The 22,677-nt window shown below is 41.9% G+C and overlaps 1 protein-coding gene across 2 annotated transcripts in view; it reads right to left on the reverse strand.

Annotated features, from left to right (window-relative positions):
* The window catches only part of nav2a (neuron navigator 2a), a 222,445-nt gene that overhangs the window by 65,671 nt on the left and 134,097 nt on the right, over positions 1 to 22,677 (reverse strand). For both annotated transcript variants that reach the window (XM_085276044.1, XM_085276039.1), the window contains 2 exons: positions 11,099 to 11,216; positions 7,503 to 7,555 (listed from right to left, as the gene is read on the reverse strand). In XM_085276044.1, coding sequence (XP_085132170.1) covers positions 7,503 to 7,555; positions 11,099 to 11,216 — 171 coding nt within the window. The remainder of the gene's footprint in view (positions 1 to 7,502; positions 7,556 to 11,098; positions 11,217 to 22,677) is intronic.

Consider the following 22,677-nt stretch of genomic DNA (forward strand, 5'->3'; position numbering starts at 1 on the left):
TCTTTTCAGAATGCTATTTATTCACAGAGTAGATTTCTAATGCACTGAGCCTAATCTGCAACACTGCAACAATATATTGACAAAAAATCATTCTGAAAGCTTCAATAGAACTTTACAGCAGAGGGTGGGAGCACAGATACACAGCAATGATACCGCAAGTGGTTTCAAACCTAAATACATATGAACTGTGTTCTTTGTAAATGAGCCTGGGTGTGGGCTGCAAACAGAAGGGTCCTGTACAGTAATGATTAATGACATGATTACACTTAATATGCACCAACTAAATATAACCTGACCTACAGCTCCCACTGTGCTTCTCCTGCTAGGAAGTCTCCGGCTATGAGGTGACGAACTCATTTACATCTGCCTTTGTAAAAATATAAAAATGTCTGACAGCAAATGTTGTAGGTAAATCCATGAGTGCACTACTAAACCACAGAAGCCACAGAATTACTACTAAGTTTGCTGCCATCCTGTACTATGTTACATTTAGTTACATCCACCAGCAGTTGGGGGTACATGTTACAAAGTAACTTGTTTGAATACTTGGATTCCCTTTTGTGGTGTACTTCACTTCTTTTCCTTCCTTCTCTTGTGTTTTACGCAGTGCAATAGTGTAGCTCAGATAGCAAAGATGGTGTAGAGGACAGCATTTACGTCATTAAAGTTTCAGCATTACACTCAATTTGCATGTGAACAAGGGCAACATCATCAAGGTGGAATGTCCAGGCTACTGTAATTGTCAGTCAGCAGCAAAAAACTTGAGCAGGAAGTACTCCTTGCTGAAGGACTTACTAGCACTCCTTTATCAGTCAACCCCACAGTCATACTGCTCTTAGAGCCACATTATTAGTTATTAGCAGATAGACTTGCTACTATGATACTATGAATTTCACAATAATGTTACAACCTCTAACAGAATATTGGATGTATTATTTCAATAATACTGGCTTGATAACAATTTCTTCATTGCTTTCAGTGTTTGAAACAAGCTCCAAAAATATCTGAGCCATGCCAGTGTGTGAAGAGTTCATCTGACTTCAGGTCATCGGCTGAACTGAAAATGCACCACTGCCCCTGCTGTCATTTCCATGACCTCTGACCTGGGAAACAGCTGTTAGCAGGCCTGGCACATGCAGTCCTTCAACGTAGGACAGCAGTAAACTAAGGAACAGTAGGAATGCAGGTTATGGTCCTCTCTGAATACTGCCGGGTCCTTAAAAATAAACTTGTTGAAAACCTTCTTTAATACCTTGGGCCTAAACTTGTAAGCAGCCTTTTATAGTTGAAGCTTAAATAGCAGTAACCCTCAGAATGTATACTTCAGTGAGACACCCCATCATAAGTGTCATGGTCAGGGTAAATATGCTGAAACCTCTACTGCTATTTAAAACGTGTAGGAAAAACAGTTTAGTAAAGCTGGCGGAACATCAGCTGTAGCCTGAAATCCTACTCAGACCACTAAATATATGTTCTAATTACTGTATATCACTGATTAGTCCATTCAGGATATTTAATGAGTTAGAATCGGATCAAAGGTTGTAACACTTGTAAGGCAGAGTGTTCCAATGTCATAGAAGTTAAACTTAGTTTAAGGCTGGCCAGGAATCTAAATACTACATGATCATCCAGCTTAAAAGAAAATGTCTGAAACAGCATTGGTTAAAGGATGACTGATATGGATGATCACGTTAGTACTGTTGACTGGATTAGCAAAACGTTGCCAACAACAAGAAAGAGGAATGCAATGTCTGTGTCTGTCACCACTTTATTTTTTGGGTCACTGCTCTCATGAATCTGCTCTGTGCAAACTTTGTACCAAGATAACCGGCTGATAAATGATTGCAGACACACTGAAGTGAAAGGAAAAGTGTATACGAAGCGCCCACGCTGCCAAAGGGCAGTAAGCTATAGCCTCAAAATTTTATATGGTACAGAAGAGAATCTACTGACAACCAGAAAAAACCCCACCTCTAAACAAGAAAGCGTTCACTGTCAGCATAAGACAACAAATCTGCAGGGAAGCCCCATACCTGCCTGAAAGTGTGACATGTTCCTGCAGTTTGCCTCTGCCCAGCTTCACACCTCGATCCGAGCCACTGTCACCTCTCTGCTCTGCTCGGCTCCTGGCAGCGTTAGTGCAGGGCTAGCCGGCCAACAGTGCTCTGAACAAACATTTCCTCCCATCACAGGGCTGCTATTGTGTGTGTGTGTGTGTGTGTGTGAGAGAGAGTGTGTGAGAGTGACAGAGAGAGAGAGCAAGTGAGAGAGTGAGAGAGCAAGAGAGAGAGGGGGGGGGGGGGAGGAGTATGCTTGAGCAAGAGTATTATGAGTGTGAAGCAGGATTTCACCGACAAGCAGCAAAACGGCTCTTACATTTACTGTTTACATGTCAGTCTTCCAGTCAGAATAAAAGCAGAGCACCAGCAGATCAGAGTGACCAAAACTAGGCTATAAGATTTAACCAGATTGATGTACTACAATAAATGTGAGAACTCTAAGACTGACACCTGCCTTCTGATGAGGATTATAAATGGTAAATGGCCTGTATTTGTATAGCGCTTTTCTAGTCCCTAAGGACCCCAAAGCGCTTTACACAACCTGTCATCCACCCATTCACACACACATTCACACACTGGTGATGGCAAGCTACAATGTAGCCACAGCCACCCTGGGGCGCACTGACAGAGGCGAGGCTGCCGGACACTGGCGCCACCGGGCCCTCTGACCACCACCAGTAGGCAACGGGTGAAGTGTCTTGCCCAAGGACACAACGACCAAGACTGTCCAAGCCGGGGCTCGAACCGGCAACCGTCCGATTACAAGGCGAACTCCCAACTCTTGAGCCACGATAGTTTACCACAATTTGAGTCTTGCTTCTGCATTTACCTGTATGCTTTTCTATTCGCAGGGATCTGGGAACAAAGCACAACATCACTACAGCAAACTGTGAGACCGTAAGCTGTTAAAGCTGTGGTTTCGTCTGAAACACTTCATCACTTCATTTGGAAGTAAAACTGAAATTATGAGCATCAAAATCCCGATGCAATAAAATATCCTACTTTACCCCTAACTATGAACGGTCGAAGTTAATTCAGAAGCTGGTCTGTTTGGGTACATTACAGTTTCCCACTAAAAGAAAAAAAAATGTAACAAAATGAAATCACATATTTTTTTGCAAAACAGCAGTTAACAAATTACATTTTTCTGCTTCAATGAGGCAGGAACCTTTTTTTTGGCTGAAATGTTATATTTTAGAGAAACACCTTATTGGCTTGATGCATTGGACCTTTTTCCTATGATGTGACGACACGAGCTTCGTTTCCGGACAGCTCCGTGTCATTTGACCTTTTGACTGTTGGTTCTTGTAGAGTCTGGCTGGTTAAGACTGTGAGCCAACACGTTGCGTCAGCATGTGTGTGTAACTGTGCGTTGTTAAATCCATCAGTGTGTGCCCTCGCGCACACACACACACACTTTCACCCACTCGGGATGTTTCATGGATTGCATCTAGCCACCCACTTGCAGAACTTTGACACGTACCTGAGTAATTCTTTCTATTCTGACAGAAAACCACGTACGCTCAAGTTTTTAACAGAAATGTTCTGGCGCAGCAGCAGCATGAATAGACACACCATGATGCAACTTCACACACGTCGGTGTAACAGGGAGCACACTGAGCCCTCTTCCATCTGAAAATTCATTTTTACATACTCACTGTTGTGTTTGAGAGTTGAGGCAGTCATATCAGGATATCTGTGCTATTGTAAGTTGACTGTTATGTTTTAATTGTTCCTTTGAAACGGTTTTGATTCAGGCTAACATCGGCTTGCACCCACACAAACTGAAATTCCCCCAGGCTTTCATCTTAAAAGGCCACATTTTTCAAAGTTTAAATGTTCCTGGGAAAAAAAGCCATTAAAAACGGCTGTGTCATATCTCCCATGAATAGACTAATTGTTAAGCCACAAATGAACACAGTGTATATACAAAGGTTGGACAATATAATACAAATACCTTGTGGAACATTACAAGATTACCTCTCTATCACAGCACCAGAAAAAAGTGTTAATATTATATGGAGGCAGCTTTTGATTGAGAACAGTTGAACCGAACTGCATTATTCAGGGTAACGTCGCTCTTATTTTATCCCACCGCTATAGGTGCTCTTTCTTTTGCAGCCCATGGGTCAGCAGAAGTCATGTGGAAGACACAACATCTCCAGGGTGAATAAGCCTGTGCCGGCTGAAAAATATTATTTGGCTTCTGGTATATTTGGTATCTTAGCAACAGCAACTCTGATTGCTCATTCTCTCCAATCCACCATGTGATCACCTGAGCTCTGACCAGCTGACACACTCGGGGATTTCTCTCTCAAACGCACACAGAAAGTGTAACGCCTTATGATCAAACATTAACCAGCCTGTTTAAGCATTAATCCAACACCTTCTGGTTCTTGCCCTGTGTACCTGTGTAAAGCTCCACCAGCTAAAACATCAAAAATAAGCATCCATGGACACACCAGCACAATTCTGTGTACATTTTTAGATTGAATAAAACATAATAAAGACACTGCAGGGTAAGGTGCTTTCTCACCTGCTACAATCCAATCTTAAACCACACCTGAAGGTGAAACACGCAGTGAATTATAAAGAAAAGCTCAATTGTACAGACAGTTGAGCACATAAACATTCATTCTATGCTTCATCAAGTCCATTAAACACCTGGTCCTGCTGGTTTTAACCACCTGTGTGGCTGTCTGCCAGTCTACTTCCTCAATTCACCCTCTTTATTTTATGGCTGATTGGTGAGAACCAATCAGTCCAGCACACAGAGTAAGAAGAACAGAGGGACGGGGGGAAATGAACAGCTCCCTAAAAGATAAAATCAAGACAGAAAGCCTTTCACAGCACAATCACACCTTCACTCCCTCTGTGTTCACATCTTGGACACATCATGTGGATGCCATGGGTTTATCTGTGTTTTGAAACATGCCGCATGAATCTTGAATCTTGAATCTCATACGGTGATTCTGGCTTTTGAAAATTGCTAACAGTTTACTTTTTAATTGAAACTACTTTCAACCAGAGGGGGGGGGGGGGGGGGTCCCATTGAGGTGGGCGCCTGAATGAGACACCCACATGTCTGTGTGTCTCCCTATGTGATGGGCCATCGTGGGATGTTTTAACAGCTCACTGTCAAATCAACACCATCAGTCTGGACTAAACCTGCACAGACAGGCAGGCAGACGACACACACACACACGCACACACACACGCACGCACGCACGCACACACGCACACACACACAAACACACAGAGCCTGACTGGGTGGCAAAGGGATGATCTGCCAGTGGGGTTTCTTTCAACAAGAATGTGACAGTTACAGAAACAGGCACTTGTGCGGATAGGCAGCAGGTGAGTGAGGTGAATGCACTACAGTTTATCCCACTGATGGAGCTTATTTCCATTTTTATTCATTCAGAAGCCGAGCTTGAGTCAAGCACTAGTGAAGGGCAGCAGATTTTTTTTCAACAATGAAATCAAGTGTGGTTAAAAAAAAGAGCTCTCTCACTCCTCTAAACACTCTTCTGCTAAATAAACTCTCAGAACCTCTGTGTGTGTTTGTTTTGACAGCACTACGATACACAAAGCAGACATTCTGCATAATTGCTGCGGTTATGCCTACCCTTAGCGCTGTTTGAATGCTCAGATTCGGTTCTAAAGCTGACACAAATACTGAGACTATACACAGAGAATCAATCACATTCACATACATAGACAAACATGCGCACATACTGCAACATCTGCGGGTCTGCGTGCAAAGTTAAAGCGAGATTTTGACAACTGCTTTCCATTAAACAATTCCCACTGACTGAATGAACACTATAAAAACAGAGAAACAAACCATTTCCTTTCACGCAAACAGAGTCTATGAAGAATCACAACACCGTAAAAGATACACCATCCATTTGGAACCACTTGTTCTGTCTCAGAGGTAAGCTACAATCCTCTCGCTTTGCAAAAGAAAAAGCTGCTGTGTCACATGAGCTGGATGTGAAAGAGCTCTAAACAGGATGTTGATAAGAAACCCACAGAGACGTCCAGACCATGGAGACCAAAATTTCAAGATGCTCAGTTACAGGAGAACTGGGGGTGTAATCACGGCTAATGGGAAAGACCTAACTGATAGCGAAGTGGAGATGGAGTCGAGACCATTTTCAGTGGGAGTTAATAAATGTTTTCAAACGCTTGTAAAAATGTAAAAAGTTTGTATACTCTGTGTTGGTGTTGTTCCTATAATGCTTGTCCAGGATAAACACTGCAACAAACAATGTGCAATTAATGTATGTTTTTCTTAGGTCATTATATTTAATATAAAGTGTTTCACTGATTCTGGTTCTAATGAACTTACTCACGCAAACACAGCCGGACAGAAAAACATGTTCAAATCAGTGATGCTCAGCAACCCCAAGAGAAGAAGAATAATTGGCTCTTGCGTGGACAAACCCCTTCTCTGCGTTTTCAGGAATGATAAATGCAGAGCGTACCATGAGCATCATAGTGTGAACCCTCGCTCTCTACTAAAGGTCAGAATTTTACAGAAGCTCTCTAATATATAATTAATTCTGAAATAAATGTAATAACATGGCAGGACATAGGTGACCTCCATCAAAAACGAATGAAATGAAAACACCACCAAATGCTAAAGAAGAACTACAATCAGTCAGAGCAGAATGCCCTCATAAGTACAGTAATATGGCTCCACTGTGGGTATGTGTGTGCAGTGACGCTCAGGGATCAGCTGTGCTTCCACCTCCTTTTCAGTTGTTAAATATGGGTGTCTCCATCATTCTCTCTCTGGTGCTTTGGTAGGCTTCAGTAGTCTGGCTGGTGGCCAGAAATAGTCCCCTCAGCTGGCACACTGTCCCAATTTATGACCCATCGCATTTAGTGGAGGGCAGCCCTGCTTTGAGATGCTCAGTTCATTTCCCACAGAGAGCACTAAACTGTAAAACCGCTAAAATGCCACCAACAGTGTCAAGAAGGCAATCCCACCTATGTACCTTCTAACTATCACTGCAGACAAAAACACATCGTAACTGGCTCTGAACTTTTTTTTAAATCAGTGCTCATATTCTCCATCTGCTTTTACCCCTGAAGATGTGAGGAATGCTGACTTCTTTGGATGTGTATCATGTGTAACATGAAGAGGCAAAACTGGCCCCAAAACCAAAGCTTGCGATGCTTTTAACTGAGAGCCAAATCCAGAAGTCTGAGCCAGAGGTTTCACGGATGACTGCACACCATACCACAAAAGTAAAAATAAATGGGCTAACTATTCACATCTACAACTATTTACCAGGGACTTCTGTGCCGCAGTTTCTAGCGAGGGCCACTTAAGTTGATCAGATGGGACTTCAAAGAGCTGGGTTTGTTTCACACAAACACGCAGGTAAATTTCTCAACGTTCTGCCAAAACAAACTTGGTCGGTCACTTACCATCTGAGAACGGCTCTTGGGACTTCCATTGATATCACCAATCTTCTCATTGGCTGAGGAGAGACAGAAGAGACAGAGAGACAAAAGAAGAGATAATGAGACCTCTTTTCAGGCGTGTTCACTTAATGTAATCCTCTCCTTTATCCCGATGTGTGTGTCCCAGACAGTGACAGGCTGAGTGCAGAGAGCAGAGGTGTTCATGCCAGTGACTGGGATCCCCCCTCTCCTCCTTTCCTATCCCCTCCCGCTGACACATGAAATGCTATCTGGTCATAGCAAATGGGAGCGGGGCCGTTGGGGGCCCAACCAGGAGTGTTGCGCTGCTGTGTGTGTGTGGTGTTGAGAATCCCTCCCGTCCATTAGAAGGCCCAGCCCACAGCAGCTGAGACACAGCCCTCAGCTCACAGCTGACAACTGTGCTAACAGCACAGACTCCTGCATCAGGAGGCACGGTGGAGACTAGAGGGCAGCTACATGTCAGGACCACATCCTTTACACCATACAGCAGCACAAAACACTGTTCTTCCAGTGAAGTGGATGGTTTTGTTTTACAATTCACATATGAAAGAAATGTGTTCAGTTTTAGTGGAAATGACGAAGACTCCTGGGATTACTGGGCTTTTATAAATAGCTCCCATACACTTTGGACTGTGAATTAAAACTGATTTAATTTTCAGTTTATGTTAGTTAATTGGTGGTGTTATCAGGTCAATTAGGTCAACATGCAATTAGAAACTTCAACAACTCCACCCATAAAAATGTAAAACCATACTCGTTTTAAAGTCCTCCTTGGGCAACACTGCTATACTTGTAGTGCTGCTGTTATTCGCTCCATAGGAGTCAAGCTTTGACTCCTTTTACAGAAGGTCTATGGATCTCCTTCACTGTTTCTTAAGATGATGACCTTTAAGCCTGAATTTTAACTTTGGAAAAGAAGCAGGTGATGAAAAAAATTGTTTTTAACATGTTGTATATTTTGTACACACAATGGCGCACAACAGGATCCACTGCAGGTCTCGTGGTTTCTGTTCTCACACTGAAGCACCAGGACAGTCTGACCATGAAGGACAAATTCATGGTGCAAGATAAGTGAATGTTGTAAAACCCAAAAGAGCAAGCATGCTCCTGGTGGCCCTACTGATCTTTGTGGAAGGACACCGATCCCGGAAGTCTGGTCAGGTTTAAAGAGCAGTTGATGTTTGTTTCCTGCCCAAGACTGAGGTCTGTGGTGAAATCACAGGGTGCTCATACAAGTGGTCAGAAGGAGACTTATAGGAAGTGATCTAGAAATAGCAGCGGCTCAGGAAGAGCTCAAGAGGTCAAGATGACCTTCAAGGCAAGGGGTTTTTCACTTTTATGAACTTGGTATTGCAGCATGTATTTGGATACTACCTCTCTCTATGTGCATTTAAAGCACGTCATTTTCATACTGAGAATTAAAATTTGGCATGAAGCAATTCCAAAATAGTTTAGTGCTAACAAGACTATCAGTGATTTAACACTACTACTGTTGGCTTTGGTTTGTGTGCTACCTAAAAATTGTACACTGTAGACACCAACACCCACAAGAGACACATACTGTGTGATTTTGGGACACACTTAAAACTAAAACTAAAAAACAAACTCACACAGTTTATCTTGTGAATACTGAGCAAATAAATGTACAGCTCACATTCCTGCAGCTGGGCTATACAACAGCTAGATTACTGGAGAAGACTAGAAACAGAGGACAAAGCCATATCTTAATTTTGGTTGAATTTCACCGGACAGATTACCCTCTGAAATATTCATAAAAACAACTGATGATGAAATCGATCTGGAGGCTTGTGTGAAAGTCAACCCTGACCTTGAATCTAAGCAGGTCAAATAGCTAAACAGGTGTCATATCCGGCCAGGCCTCTGAACTTTTACGGCTGTTCCAACACCAGCAAGCTGCTCTGGTTTCATCACACTATGTGGGCATGAGGTTTTCCCAGGATACAAGAAGCAGCAGGCAGAAAGGAGGTACAAAACAGGTGAATGGATGGCTCTGGTTGGAAATGATTTAATCTGAGAGCAAAGCTGTAGCCAGCCTGGATTGCATTAACATCAGGTACTTTTTCCACAATGCAGAAACTCAAGAGCCACCTTTCACTTATAAAATTCAGCAAAACTTTCATTTCTTGAGCTCCATAATCAGGTTCACTGCTAATGAATTATTTAATACTAACTGAACAAACACAGAGGAGCAAGACATGGTCCCATGTTACCCAGTCAAAACATCAAACTTTCATAAGAATAAATCATAAAAAACACGACCACATCCAGGCTGGAAAGTAGCATTAGAACAGTTCCACATTCTTGTGTCAGCATTTATGCTTGTGCATATCCCCAAAGCAATATAATGCCAACCTTGCTCTTTAGTCACCATACAGGTGTGAAAACAACTGGATTTTCCTGGAACCCTTTTAACAGACGAAGATTCGTATAACCCAAAAAGACCTATAGTGCTCATTCAGCTTTATATAGTGCCAAATTAAAACAACAGTCGCCTCAAGGTGCTTAATATTGTAAGAGACCCTAGAATAATAGAGAAACCCCCCCCCCAACAATCAGACAAGGCCTTATAATCAAGCACTGGGCGACAGCAGGAAGGAAAAACTAAATTTTAACAGAATGAAACCTCCGGCAGAACCAGGCTCAGGAACGAAGGCATGGACTTCATGACCTAATTTAAAACACAATCACATGCAACAACTGATGTAGTGTGAGAACAGTAAAGGTCTTCATAGCATAAAATGTACAGAATCTGGGTCAGAGACACGGGGGAGGAGCAGGGAGCAGAGTCACTGACATGCTGAATCACCGGTCAGCTGGTGTTTGCCTGTTTTAGCTGCAAGGCTGCCGGCAGATGAAATGACAGGCTGAGGACGGCCAGACAAGATGACAAGGCTGATGATGATGATGATTTTACAGACGAGAGCATGGGTCAAAAACACAGACGATCAGCAGTGGGTTGAACAGCTGCATACTGTGTATAACTGCTGCTGTTGAGTTATAAGCTTGCTTAATTTGATTTAGGATCATAAGACTCTTTGAGAACATAACTGAATCAAAAACATGCTTAACAATACAAACACAATATAAGACATTGGTTTGTAAAGAGTTGAGACAAGGCAAAGCACAAACTTCAGAAAGTTTAAATTTATTTGATTTATATTTATATTCACTCTTCTAACTGTTCTCCTTTCTCTTCTATACATTCTCCCAGTCTACAGACTGTAGTTCACTGACTGTCTATAAATTCATAAAAGTTTTCCTCAACAATAGTGTTTTTCTCCTGACTATTGGTCCTTTGTGGAAGTAACTACTTCAGCTGCAAAATCTACTTTATAGTTCAATATTACATTATATAATAGAGTAAAATGGTTTAATCGTATCACCTCAACAAAAGATGAGTTTGTAGTTAATGATGATGTTTGCAAGCGACCATTTATTTGGTAAAGGTCAGCCGTATCTAAACAAGTAATGACGTGGCTCGCATTTTTCTCCAGCAGTCACTTGATCTGAGCTGGCTTCTTCTAGCAGGGCCTGGAATCAGAAGTTGGTTTCCTTACCTACGACCTGTATGATCTCAGCCAGCAGCACTCCGTCCGTGACGTCTGTTTGCAGGTCCTTGATCAGACGCTTGTGTCCTGACTTGGCGAGGTAGTGGTTGGCCCAGTCCGTGTAAATCTGCGGTCAGACACAAACACGAGCACGGTGTTTCAGTTACGTGCCAACAAAAATAAAATTCTGTCCAAAAAAAAGGGCCGACCCTGTCAGGTCGCCCATGTGTTTCAAACTCCATAAACACTTGAAAAACTACAAAAGCTATAAATGGATGAAGCAAATTTACGACTAATAAAATAACAGCATGCTTGAATGGGAGCAGAGTAGCCCTCTTTTCTTTTGTTGGGGGCTCCGATCTGGCATATATCCGCGTGGTATTCAAATTGGGGCCATTGTGCTCAGCCAGGGCATTCATCTCGGAGCACACGGCGGCTGTTTTCAATGGGCCATGCTGACATCACTCTCTGGGGACAGAAAAGACCCTTCACTGCCTGGGGGGGAGGAGAGGACATGGGGGGAGGAGGGGGGTGTTGGTAGAGAACGCATCTGAATAATCTGAATAGCTTCCCTCATAATTAGCTGCAAACTCTCTTTTTTTTACTCCCTCTGTGATCATAATAAGTGAGTCTCTCTTTCTGAGGAGGTAAAAAAAAATGAAGTGGCTGAAGAGAAGTTGTGCAGAAGGGTATTCCTAAAAATGAAGGAGATGTTTTTTTAAGAAATGGATGTGTCATCAACCCATCTTGATATGCAGCAATGTCAAGCTTGTCTGTAAACTGCGCAGTCTCTGTGTGACAAGTGCAACATCAGAGGAGCCCAAAGGGATTTGAAACATGTGCTTCTAAATAAAGACACCTCTCACTCCATGTCTCACTCTTGCATTCATACAAACTCAGGGACCTGCAGTCCACTAAGACATGACAGGGAAGTGTCAATCAGCATGTTTAAGTAACTGTCAGCTTTCTGCAGTAATCTCATTTCACTAGCTGGCTTGACAGCGTTTTTAGTGGATAAAGGTGAATGGCTTAAACATGAATTGAGCTGGGGTTTGGGGAAGGCCTCAGAGGGAACTGGCGGCGGCTCCCAAGCCTGGCAGAACAAAAAGCTTGTAGAACTGGGGTATCCATATATAAATAAGAACCGGAAGGGGCGTGTTTGGAGGCGTGGTCCCAGTCCTGAAATTCAGGCACTTTAACTCCAACTCTTCATTGCCAAGTAAACTAGAAATCCAGCTTCAGTGATTGGATCCTCCATCTCTTAAACTCAGCTTGGTGTACCCCTCAAACTGATTTTCAGACAGATGTTCCTTCTCTGCTTTGTACAAAGTTTATGCTTTTGATTAATCTTTCTTTTCCACAGAAGAAAAATAATGATTAGTCAGGCTGACAGATTCTTGTATTAAGATAATGGGATGCAGGTCAAGCACAAAGTAGTTTCTGCTGGCATAAATGTCAAATTCCAAAACTGATTGATTTACAAAATCCAGACACACAAGCAAGCAAACTTCATCAGTACACACTTCACTGTGAAATTCAAGTCTATCTGTCAGTCCTCAGTGAGTGCATGGCATTGTAACGGTCAAGCCTAAAAGCACATGCTTGAGGTGATGTGTGTGGCACAGTTGTGACCCTTCTTTCTTTGAATTTGCACTGTAAACAAACCTGAAGCTTTTCTGCCTCGACAGATGAATCACTGCCCTCATGAAGTCTTACAACAGGTGCGAGCACTTCAAAAAGATTCATAAACACGCACATCCGTACACTCATCATCACGCACAAGCTCAAACGCAAAAGGTTTACGATGCAAACACACGACCACACATTAAATACAAAGCGCCTTGGAGCGACATTTTGAAATTACACGGGCTGCATTCCCAAACACAAACGCACAGTTACAACAAAAAAGGTTCTGAGTGACAGGCTGAACTAAAAAAAGCCTTTAAGCTGCTGGATTAGACGATCCATTCACACTCTCAGCTGGTTGTGGAAAAAAGGAAGTGCAATCTTGAAGAGCTTTTGTGTGAATGTGCAAGCGCTCTTTGAAGTAGTTTTGGGCAGGTAAATGGAGGGCTTGGATTGCAATTAAAAACGAGGTGAAATGGGTAGCTGTCATTCACGGAGCTGTAAACCACAGGGGAGGTCAAATGGCCCGAGGGCAAGTGGAGAAGGGGGTATGGGCTTGTCGCAAGGGTAGAGATAAGTTAGCAACAGGTTCCTTTTAAGTCCCGAAAGAGACAACTTTTCAAAACACACTTTATTTCTCTGATGTTTCCAACTCGGGCAGCTCAAGCTTCAAATGCAACAGGTAAAAAAAATTCATTTTAAAGAAAGGCTTGATGCAACTTAGTGCTGCTTTCAAGAAGCAAACTTCACAGTGACCACAGGGATTTTGATCAAAAATGAACATTTTGAACTGAAGCAAATAAATATTTTAATATATATGTGAAAGGTCTAACTTGCAGTACAACTTCACAAAAACACCACCTGGAAGAGACCAAAACAGAGATAAAAGGATAGCGAATACTGAACTTACATTCACCATGTCAACAGAAACTCAATTAAGCATTAATAACAGGGCCATCCACAGTGATGCATCATTTGCTTCAAGTTTCACCCCGCTGCTGTCCAACTGAATCAGTCAACATAAGTCAGATGCATCTACATCAAAGACCTCACTCATAACTGGAACTTTGAAATAAACAGGAAAAAGAAAGAATGCAATAATGGGAATCATGTGTGGTAAACCACACATTTATTGGAGCTTCTGTGATCTGGAAGTTGCTTAAAGAAAAAGTGATGGGTGATGAGAGGCAGACATCAGATCTGGGAGGCAATTTAACAGGCTGAATACTTAATGAAGAGAAGTATTAATTCCATATTGATTCAATATCCATCTATCAAACACAGATGAGATACAACAGATTCCGGTTCAGTCTTTAATTTAAACCACTGTTAATAATATATAGACAATTTAATCACTAAGCAGATAAGAAGATAAGCAGTTAACATTATTACAACAGACAGTCCCATGGCATTATTGGCATTTCTGTGTGTAGCTGGTCACTGAGCACACAGTACACATACCGTACCTGAAAACAAAACATTTCAAGTATCAAAAATCTGTAACTATTGATTTCTAATTTTTAAACATTTATGTTTTTTATTTTACTTGTAAAATCTTTGGTAAGGTCAGGGGTCAAATATGACATGATATTTGGATGCAATCTATAATGTGATATTTAGAATCCCCATATACCAGTATCATTCCCAATGCTGCCAGTACAAACAAAGACACTTATTTTTAAATAGCTCTATATCACTTTGAGCTGATCAGGCAAATCTATTGACTTTAAGGGAAATGTCAGAGGTCAAATGTGAAATATTTTATATTTACCCCCCACCTGTAAGAATTATAGTTTCTAAGTTAGAAGGTTCTTGTCCATTTCAGACCAATAACTCACTAAGTGGAGGACCTGAAAGCATAACCTATTGTGGGTGTCCTCTGAATACATCATTTATAATACTTGAAACAGGGACTTATCATGAAATAAAATACAAATGACACTGTTCCATAAATATGAAAGCATTTACACCAACATAATGACTTACATGTTCTGTATCTCTGGTACATGTATCTGCTAATATCATGAAAACGATCTTGTTAATAACTTTACTTCCCTTGGGAGAACATACTTCTCTTATCTTCCTCACCAGTACCGTCACAGCCATATGTCAACAACACTGTGGCAGCCGGGGATCATGCAGATGCATCTTCTAAGATGGAAAATGGAAAATCCCCCATTACCCCCATTGCCATCAGGGGGTAATGGGGGTCGTTTTAGGAGTTGTAAGTTGGAGCTGTGGTAAGGGACGTTCCCATCATCAGAGAAAGCAACATGACACTGACTCATTCACAATGTCACGGACTTACAGAAACTGTAAAATGTGGCCTATCAATTCTACTGACATTTTGCTTTGGGAATATGTCACCTCCATAAACCAAATCTGGGCCTACCGGTAGTTTGCATCTTTCTTTGATATAACAGTAACAATTAGCAGCGCAGTCTGATGGTATTTGGAGAGTTACAGATATCTACTGTTTTTGCCCTGGGCTTAAGGACCCTGGATTTGAAACTACAGAAAGACATTGAGATTGGAGTTGGAGTGTTAACCATCAGAATCACTTAGACACTGTGTCCATCCATCATGTAGAAGTGGTAATCACCAGACGCCCCATGTTACGATATTATCATGATACTTCATTCTAGATATTATTGCAATTTCTAACATTTTGTGACATTCTGAGTATTGGAATAACAAACTGTTATTTATCACCTTTTTCAACTTGGTTAAACTTTGTCAATATTTGTTTTAATTAGACTCAATAAGATTAAGTTATCTCACTTCAGTTATTTGTTTTCTGCTGCAACACTGAAAGCATTTCAAGCACACCAACACTGAAACCTGACATAAATGCTGCCATTATACAGTCAGTCTGGTATCAGTGTGCGATTGTATGGAGTCTACAGTAGATTTTCTCTTCATCGCTTGCCATTTAGTCAAAAGATTCTTTCAACAGTGAGCCATGAAAGCCTGGACCTAACTGCATCATCGTGCTCACATAATAATAATGTTCCCTTTAAGGCTTAAAATTGGAAAAGCATCAGTTCTTCAAAGCCTCTAACAAACATTGATGAGTCATTCAGACTGCTGCATCTTTCCTTTTTTTTTGTCTGACAGAAACGCACAGATCTGCTTCACATCCAGCATCCCTGCTGCCTCAGCTTGCTGAGTCACCAAGCTGGTGTGGGATGCCTACAGAAGGGCATGACGCACACAGGCCATCCCTGCAGTGCTCGGTTGGCCCTGTCAAATAGAAGTTGAGGGCAGCCAGAGCCTCACACTGGGAAGTGTGCCCTCAATTTGAAGGGCACTTTCTGAAAACTGAATAGTTCAGATGCATAAGTTTGGCAAATGTCACTCGGCTGAGGACAGAAGGATGAGACAGACTGATGTGTTTGTGTACTTCCTGCGGGCATGTTTGCTTATTTCAAACTCTCACGCAGCTGGAGCAAACACTTTTTATTTCTTTTGCTCTTTTATCTCTGTTGTTTGCACTCACTCACTTGAGAAATGATAACTTGTTCACTAAAGTAAACACTGCACTCTATCTAATCTGATGCTTGTCCTCACTCTGCTGCAAGTGACTTTTTTAAGTACCTAAAACTTGGTTATCAACCGTTTTTTTGATCATATTCAATTGAATTGAATTCAGTATTATTTATATAGCACCAAATTACAACAGCAGCCGCCTCAGCACACTTTACCACACATACTGTAATGTGAAGACCCTACAATAATACAGAGAAAACATAACAATCAGACAACACCTCTGATCTGAGCAAGCACTTGGCAAGAGTGGAAAGGAAAAACTCCCTTTTAACAAGAAACTCTCCATCAGAACCAGCCTCAGGAAGGGGCAGACATCTGCAAGTGATGGATAAATGTATAAATGCAGAGAGAAGAATAAGAAACACTCAGTGCATCATGGGAAGCTGTCAGTAGCCTGGGCCTATTGCAGCGTAACTTTGTTTCTAGTGTTTGCATGTTTAAGGACAGTGGGAAATTTTAGCTAGCAATGGACAATCATCAATAAAATTCTATACCAAATTATTGTTATATTAGAGTTAATGGAATTACAGTAAACATACTAAAATAACCACACAGCTATCAGGCTTCCCCTACACACACACTAAAAAACTGTCAGTACTTTTTGTTTAATTTGCGCATTCCAAAAACAGAAGCGTCTAATTTTACCACATGTGTTCAGCAATATGCTCAAAATGTTTTCTTGGCATTTTGGATTTGTATATTTTTAGTTTGGTGATAATGATGCGTTTCCTTTTTTTTCCAACCGCAAAGGTTTTCGAATTGTTTCATAACCGAGAGGTGTGTTAATTTTCTCCACTTGTCGAGGACCATTTAGTCTTTCCACTGAAGTTCAAGTGTAAAAATCACAAACCAGCCGCAATATTTCTCACATTTTCACACGGCATTAAACCACAACACCTGAGGTCTGTCCTTCGAAGCACAGTTCTCACATACGTCGATGGCGCAGCAACAATTATGTTGATAACTTCAGGACTATTACCCTTATTACTTTCAGGGTTCAGTAAGCAACCTAAAAAGCGCTGTGCTTAACACGCCATTATGAACTAATCTACCAACATGAGCAAGAACTTTAAGGAGAACGCAGCAGGACCAAAGCTGCCATAAAGTGCTATCTCTCACAAAAAGCTTTCATAGGGAGCCAGGACTTAAACAGCTCTTGTTATAATTCAGGTAATGGCCCTGAGTGCTGAGTCTACAAAAGACATGCTCTGATAACAATGCTTTCTTCTACCTTTTCAAAAGAAATCTACCTCGTCAAACACAGACCAACCTAAGTTGAAGGCCTCTTCCTGCGACTATTTAGGGGTTTATAAGGCAAAACTAAATCCCAGCACTGAGACTCCATTCATTTATTAAACTCGTAGCATACCCATTTCGGTAAGGAGGAATCTATTATAATTCCATGCTGTTCCTGGAGATCAGTTTCTACCCCTGACATGTCTATTTCAAGCTGACCTTTCCTCTTGCACTCTCTCCCCAGTCTGCCTTCTTAAATCCTGAAGTAAATGCATACTCTCTATCATTTCTTATGTTGTTTTATCTTCACCAAAAGGTAGATAAGTATTTAAAAAAAGCTTTCATAACACCCCTGACACAAGTACTCCCTGGTTTCTTACCACTTTGTAGGCTTCACAGGAGAAGCGGCTGTAGCTTCTGGCTGGCACCCTGAGCCCGCTGTACCCCGCCATGTGGGGCCACAGGTCGATAAACACGAATATCTGGGTGAAGATAACTTCAGATTTTGAAAATCCTTTAGCTTCAAAAAGACCAAAAGATAAGAGCACTTCGTGCGCACTGGAACAGATAAGTGGTCATGCTGTGTGCCCCCCCTCACATACACATCTCTGTGACAACGTCTGTCTGGCTTGCTTGTAGGAAAGGGGCATGCTTTATTCCTCCATAAATGTACTTCTCTCTTATCTCACCGTGTTTTAGTCAGCTTCATAGTGACGTCTCAGACAGTCTGACACTCTTTTAATCTTCCTCTCCCTCTCCCTCTCTCCCTCCCTCCCTCACTGTCTGTCATTCACTGAGTCAGACACCTTGACTCAGTTCCTTCTTCTGCTACGAGTGGAGAGACTGTCAAAAGAAAACTAACTTAGAAACGGAACCTTTTATGTTTAATACTTGAGAACTGTGTTAGGGAGGATTGCTGTGTTTGGAAAAGACAAACAAGACAAAAACCCAAAACTCCAGCGTGAAAGACTGTTAACTGTCAGGCTTTCCCTACATAAGTTACCTACATTATCGGTGGCCCAACCTGCATGTAACAGTTCTTCAATTAAGCCGTGTCTTCTGTTGTACTAGGGGAACATAACTGTTGCTGATTCAGGCAATGAGAAAGAAATCAGATTCTGAAGTTTCCTACTGTTCGTGGTGCTTCACAGCACACCGTTGCTCCCTGTGTCGAAGACAGATTATATAAATATGATGGATGTCTTTGCTCCTCACACTTAATGACAGGACACTTTAGTGACCTTCATGCACACCTGGTGCTGTACTTTACAGCAGGCGCGCACACACACGCACGCACGCACACACTCAAATACAAACACAAAAATACGATTGGTCTCAGGTGTCAGGGGTGGGCTGTGCTACTTCCCAAATCCAGCCATCATCTTATGTCATCAGCAGTGTGCTGCTTCACATTCACAAAGGGACCTCACACCTTACAATGTCACTAAAACAAATACAAACTTCAAGTGTGGGTCTCAGAGCAGCTTCACTAAAGAAACTCTCCATACTTTGCTTAAGAAAACACATATCTGCACTGCAATGTGCTGCCTTCTACGGGCTTTTAATCTGATGACTTCTAAATCGTATTAAAATAAATAAAGACAAATACACCCTCCAGTTTTCTCTAACATTAAAGACTTTTTGTGGGACAGCACGGTGGCGCGGTGGTTAGCACTATTGCCTCACAGCAAGAAGGTCGCGGACTTGAATCCACATCCATCTGGCTAATTCTTCTTCCAAATACATCTGGGGTTAGGTTAACTTAGTATTCTAAATTGCCCATAGGTGTGAATGTGAGTGAGAATGGTCGTCTGTCTCTCTGTGTTAGACCTGCAAAAGACAGACGACCTGTCCAGGGTGTACCCCACCTCTTGGCCTGTGGCAGCTGAATTATGCTCTAGTGATATAACATGGATGAATACATGCATTTAAGATTTCTCTTTCCCACTTTTTCCAAAGTAAAGGATGACCTCTTTAACACCCTGAAAAACTACTTAGAAAACGTATTTTTGTGGGTGACCCCTCCTGCTGCCTAGACATGCTGAGCCATATCGATGAGGACTCAGCATCCCTCCGTGCTGCTGCAGGCTGAGGGTGACATTTGGCAACACATCCCCTCTGACCCATTCTGGGCTGGCTAGCAGATGGCTGGTGGGAGATGATGGATGGACTGAGTCACTTACACAGCAATCAAGAAGTGAGGGGTGGGAGTGGTACATAGGGGCATCCTACTTACCCAACAGTGGTATATTTTTCTGTCACTTCTGACACAGTCTCAACAACATTCACTGTGAATGCAGGAAACTTGCTCGTCTTAAAAAAAAACAGAAACACAGCACTGGGCAAAGGGAATTCTCTGCACAGCTCTCAGTGAGCACTAGCAGACACAAACAGATGGCTTCTGAGAAAACAAGCATCACAAAGGTGTCCTGGTCTGACAGAAATGACAACAGTCTGCTCTACCAGCTGCTGTGCCATGCCCTGCGCTCTAACACTGAAATTTTCAATGCTTGACCAGTGGGTGGTCAAACAGACTTTCCATAGCAACACTTTATGATGTACTATAACTACAAAACTAGAGGCGAATGCAAGCTTAAGTCAGGGAAGCAATTCAAGAAAAAAAATCAAGAAAAAGGTATATAATACTAATAATACAAATAGTTTTATATGTATTTATCTTTATCTTATTTCTTCTTTTTAAAATAATTATTCTTATATACCAGACAGGTTGCAGTGACCATACTATGAAAAACACCTGAAATTACCTGGAAATAGCAGTAAGTTTTCCCCTTTCCAAACACAAGCCATTCAAACACAAGCCTTCTAAATGTCTAAACATTCCTTTGCTACAGTGGAAAAAGTTTACTGGGTGTCTTTCCCATCATCCGTCCTGACAAACCAAACATAAACGTTTTAAAGACGGAGTACGAGGTGCATGTTCTTCATACAGTAATCCCACCAAACCAAAAACAAACAAAAACAGCACAAAGGCATTTGTGCTGCTTTCTTTTTCTCTCCTCTTCATTAAAAGTGTATCTGTGGCTGCAGCTTTTCCTTTGGTGTCATGAGCAGGATACACTATGGTTAGTTCATGGTCTGTAAGGCCCTTGGCAGCGATCCACTCCATGCCAGTGTACTCACACTGTCCTCTCAAGTGGCTTTAACCCACAGAAAACTGAACCAGGCCAGCTTTAAATAAGCCCTCGTGCCTTTGCTTACTCTCTGTTTGGCACATGAAAGACATGTGGCTTTGTGAGGCATGGAGGCCATACTAGGCACATGTAGACAAACGACTTGGCCAGAGCTGTGCTGTTAAGAAGATAGGAAACAGGGCCAAGAGACGGAGTGAGTATGTGCTGGCACCTGTACTTGTCAAAAGTGATCTGAAGACCATGGGCTGAAAAACATCATCAAGTAATCGATAAAAAGAAAAGAGCATTTGCATCCAGCAGCGAGATCTGTGAATGTACAGAAAGGTTCTTCCAGCATATGAGAGAGAAGTGAATCATGAGTACGTCAAAATTCCCCAAAGTCGTGCACGGCTGAGACGGCACAGCAGTGTCTGCTACGCAACATGTAATCAACATCAATTTTGAGACATGCAGCCTGATGCACATGAGGGCACAGCAGCTGTTATAAAGGCAATTTTGGTAGTGATGTTAGAGCGAAACAGCTTCATCGTGGTCCTTGAAAATCAGCAGATATATGCAGCATCTGAGGTGTGAGCTCCAGAACTCTACAATACCACTGCTGTTGTTTTAACTCTCCTGCATTTGGAAAAGCACTTATCCACCATACGATTACTTTTTAAGCCCTGTATAATGTATATTCAACCTTCAATCTTTATACCTTTGAGTCTGATGTTAAATTCCACAGCTTTTTCAGTTCAAAATTGGCCAAAGATTGCTGCTGCTTTCACATCCTTCTATTCAACCAAATGTTTGGGTGCATTATGGTTACAGTGCATGCCATGTACCTGTGATTTCTTAGGATCAGCCACTTGACTTTATCAAATGCAACTAAGTACATCAGTTTTTAAAAGGAAAAAACAGATGTGCTTTGAGTTTACTTATATGAATTTTCAGAGAAGAATAATTTAAGAAGGGGTAGGTACGGCATGCCGTGGGTGCGGTGTGCTATTGAGAGCTTGAGTTTGTCATGCATGGGTATAGCCTTGACGGTGTAGAACATCACAACTATTTGCGTAACTGAAAACAAAAACATGGTTTTACTCCTCTGCATATGCTGGCATGACTCAGGATCAGTATTAAGCACATCATTCTCGCATTTTGATTTATGCTGCATGGGTCACACATCGACAAAAGAATCTTGACAATCAAATAATCAATAGACCTGTTCTATAACAGAGAGAACTATGGACATCGACTATACTTCATAATAAAAAGAAAGGTCATTTTAATTTCTCTAAGTGTGTGCACATGTTGGGCTGTGCGTGCCTTTGTCAGCCCCACTCTATTTCACAAAGGCACATGGAAAACACACAATCCCCCTCCTCATTTGAGTTGTGTGTAGGTTAGCAGTGTGTAATTAAGCTAGCCCTCTTATCAGCTCATCTCAAGGCTTTGGCAATAACCTCCTCTGCTTCCATCTCCCCTTCCTCTCTGGGCTCACAGGAGATCCAGATAAGGAACAAGGCTGAAAAAGAGAAAGATGTGGAGAAAGACAGAGAAAAGAAAAAGAGTGTGTTCTGTCCGCTTCCGTCGTTACGTGTAAACTCAACAGGATGCCTATTATCCTAACAGACTTTTATTAAATCTGCTGCTTCCTACTTTTATCATATACATCAGTCATTACACAGACCCTCCCCCCCCCCCCCCATTTGTTTGCACCACAGGACCCACCTGCACCTGACCGGACCTGTGTTTTATCTCACTGTCCCAGATGCTGTTGAATTTTTACCATCTCTGTGCCATCATACTTATATGACACCAAACAGTAGGCAACAAAGCCGCAAGCAAACCTGATTTTTTCCCCCCCTTAAATGCTATAAAGGGGAACACATACACACACACACACACACACACACGCACACAAATGTGCTACACAACTCAGTTTAAAGCCTTAGATAAGCCTGTTTTAACTTTCCATGCAGACATCAAAGTGAAGCTAGTATCAGGTGAGGGAAAATCAAGATGCATGCCTTCAGCATTTTCTTC

Source organism: Mchenga conophoros, linkage group LG1 (genome assembly GCF_057382185.1).
Source record: "Mchenga conophoros isolate Kocher_MC1m ecotype Shallow Benthic linkage group LG1, M_conophoros_male_GT1.1, whole genome shotgun sequence".
NCBI lineage: Eukaryota > Metazoa > Chordata > Actinopteri > Cichliformes > Cichlidae > Mchenga > Mchenga conophoros.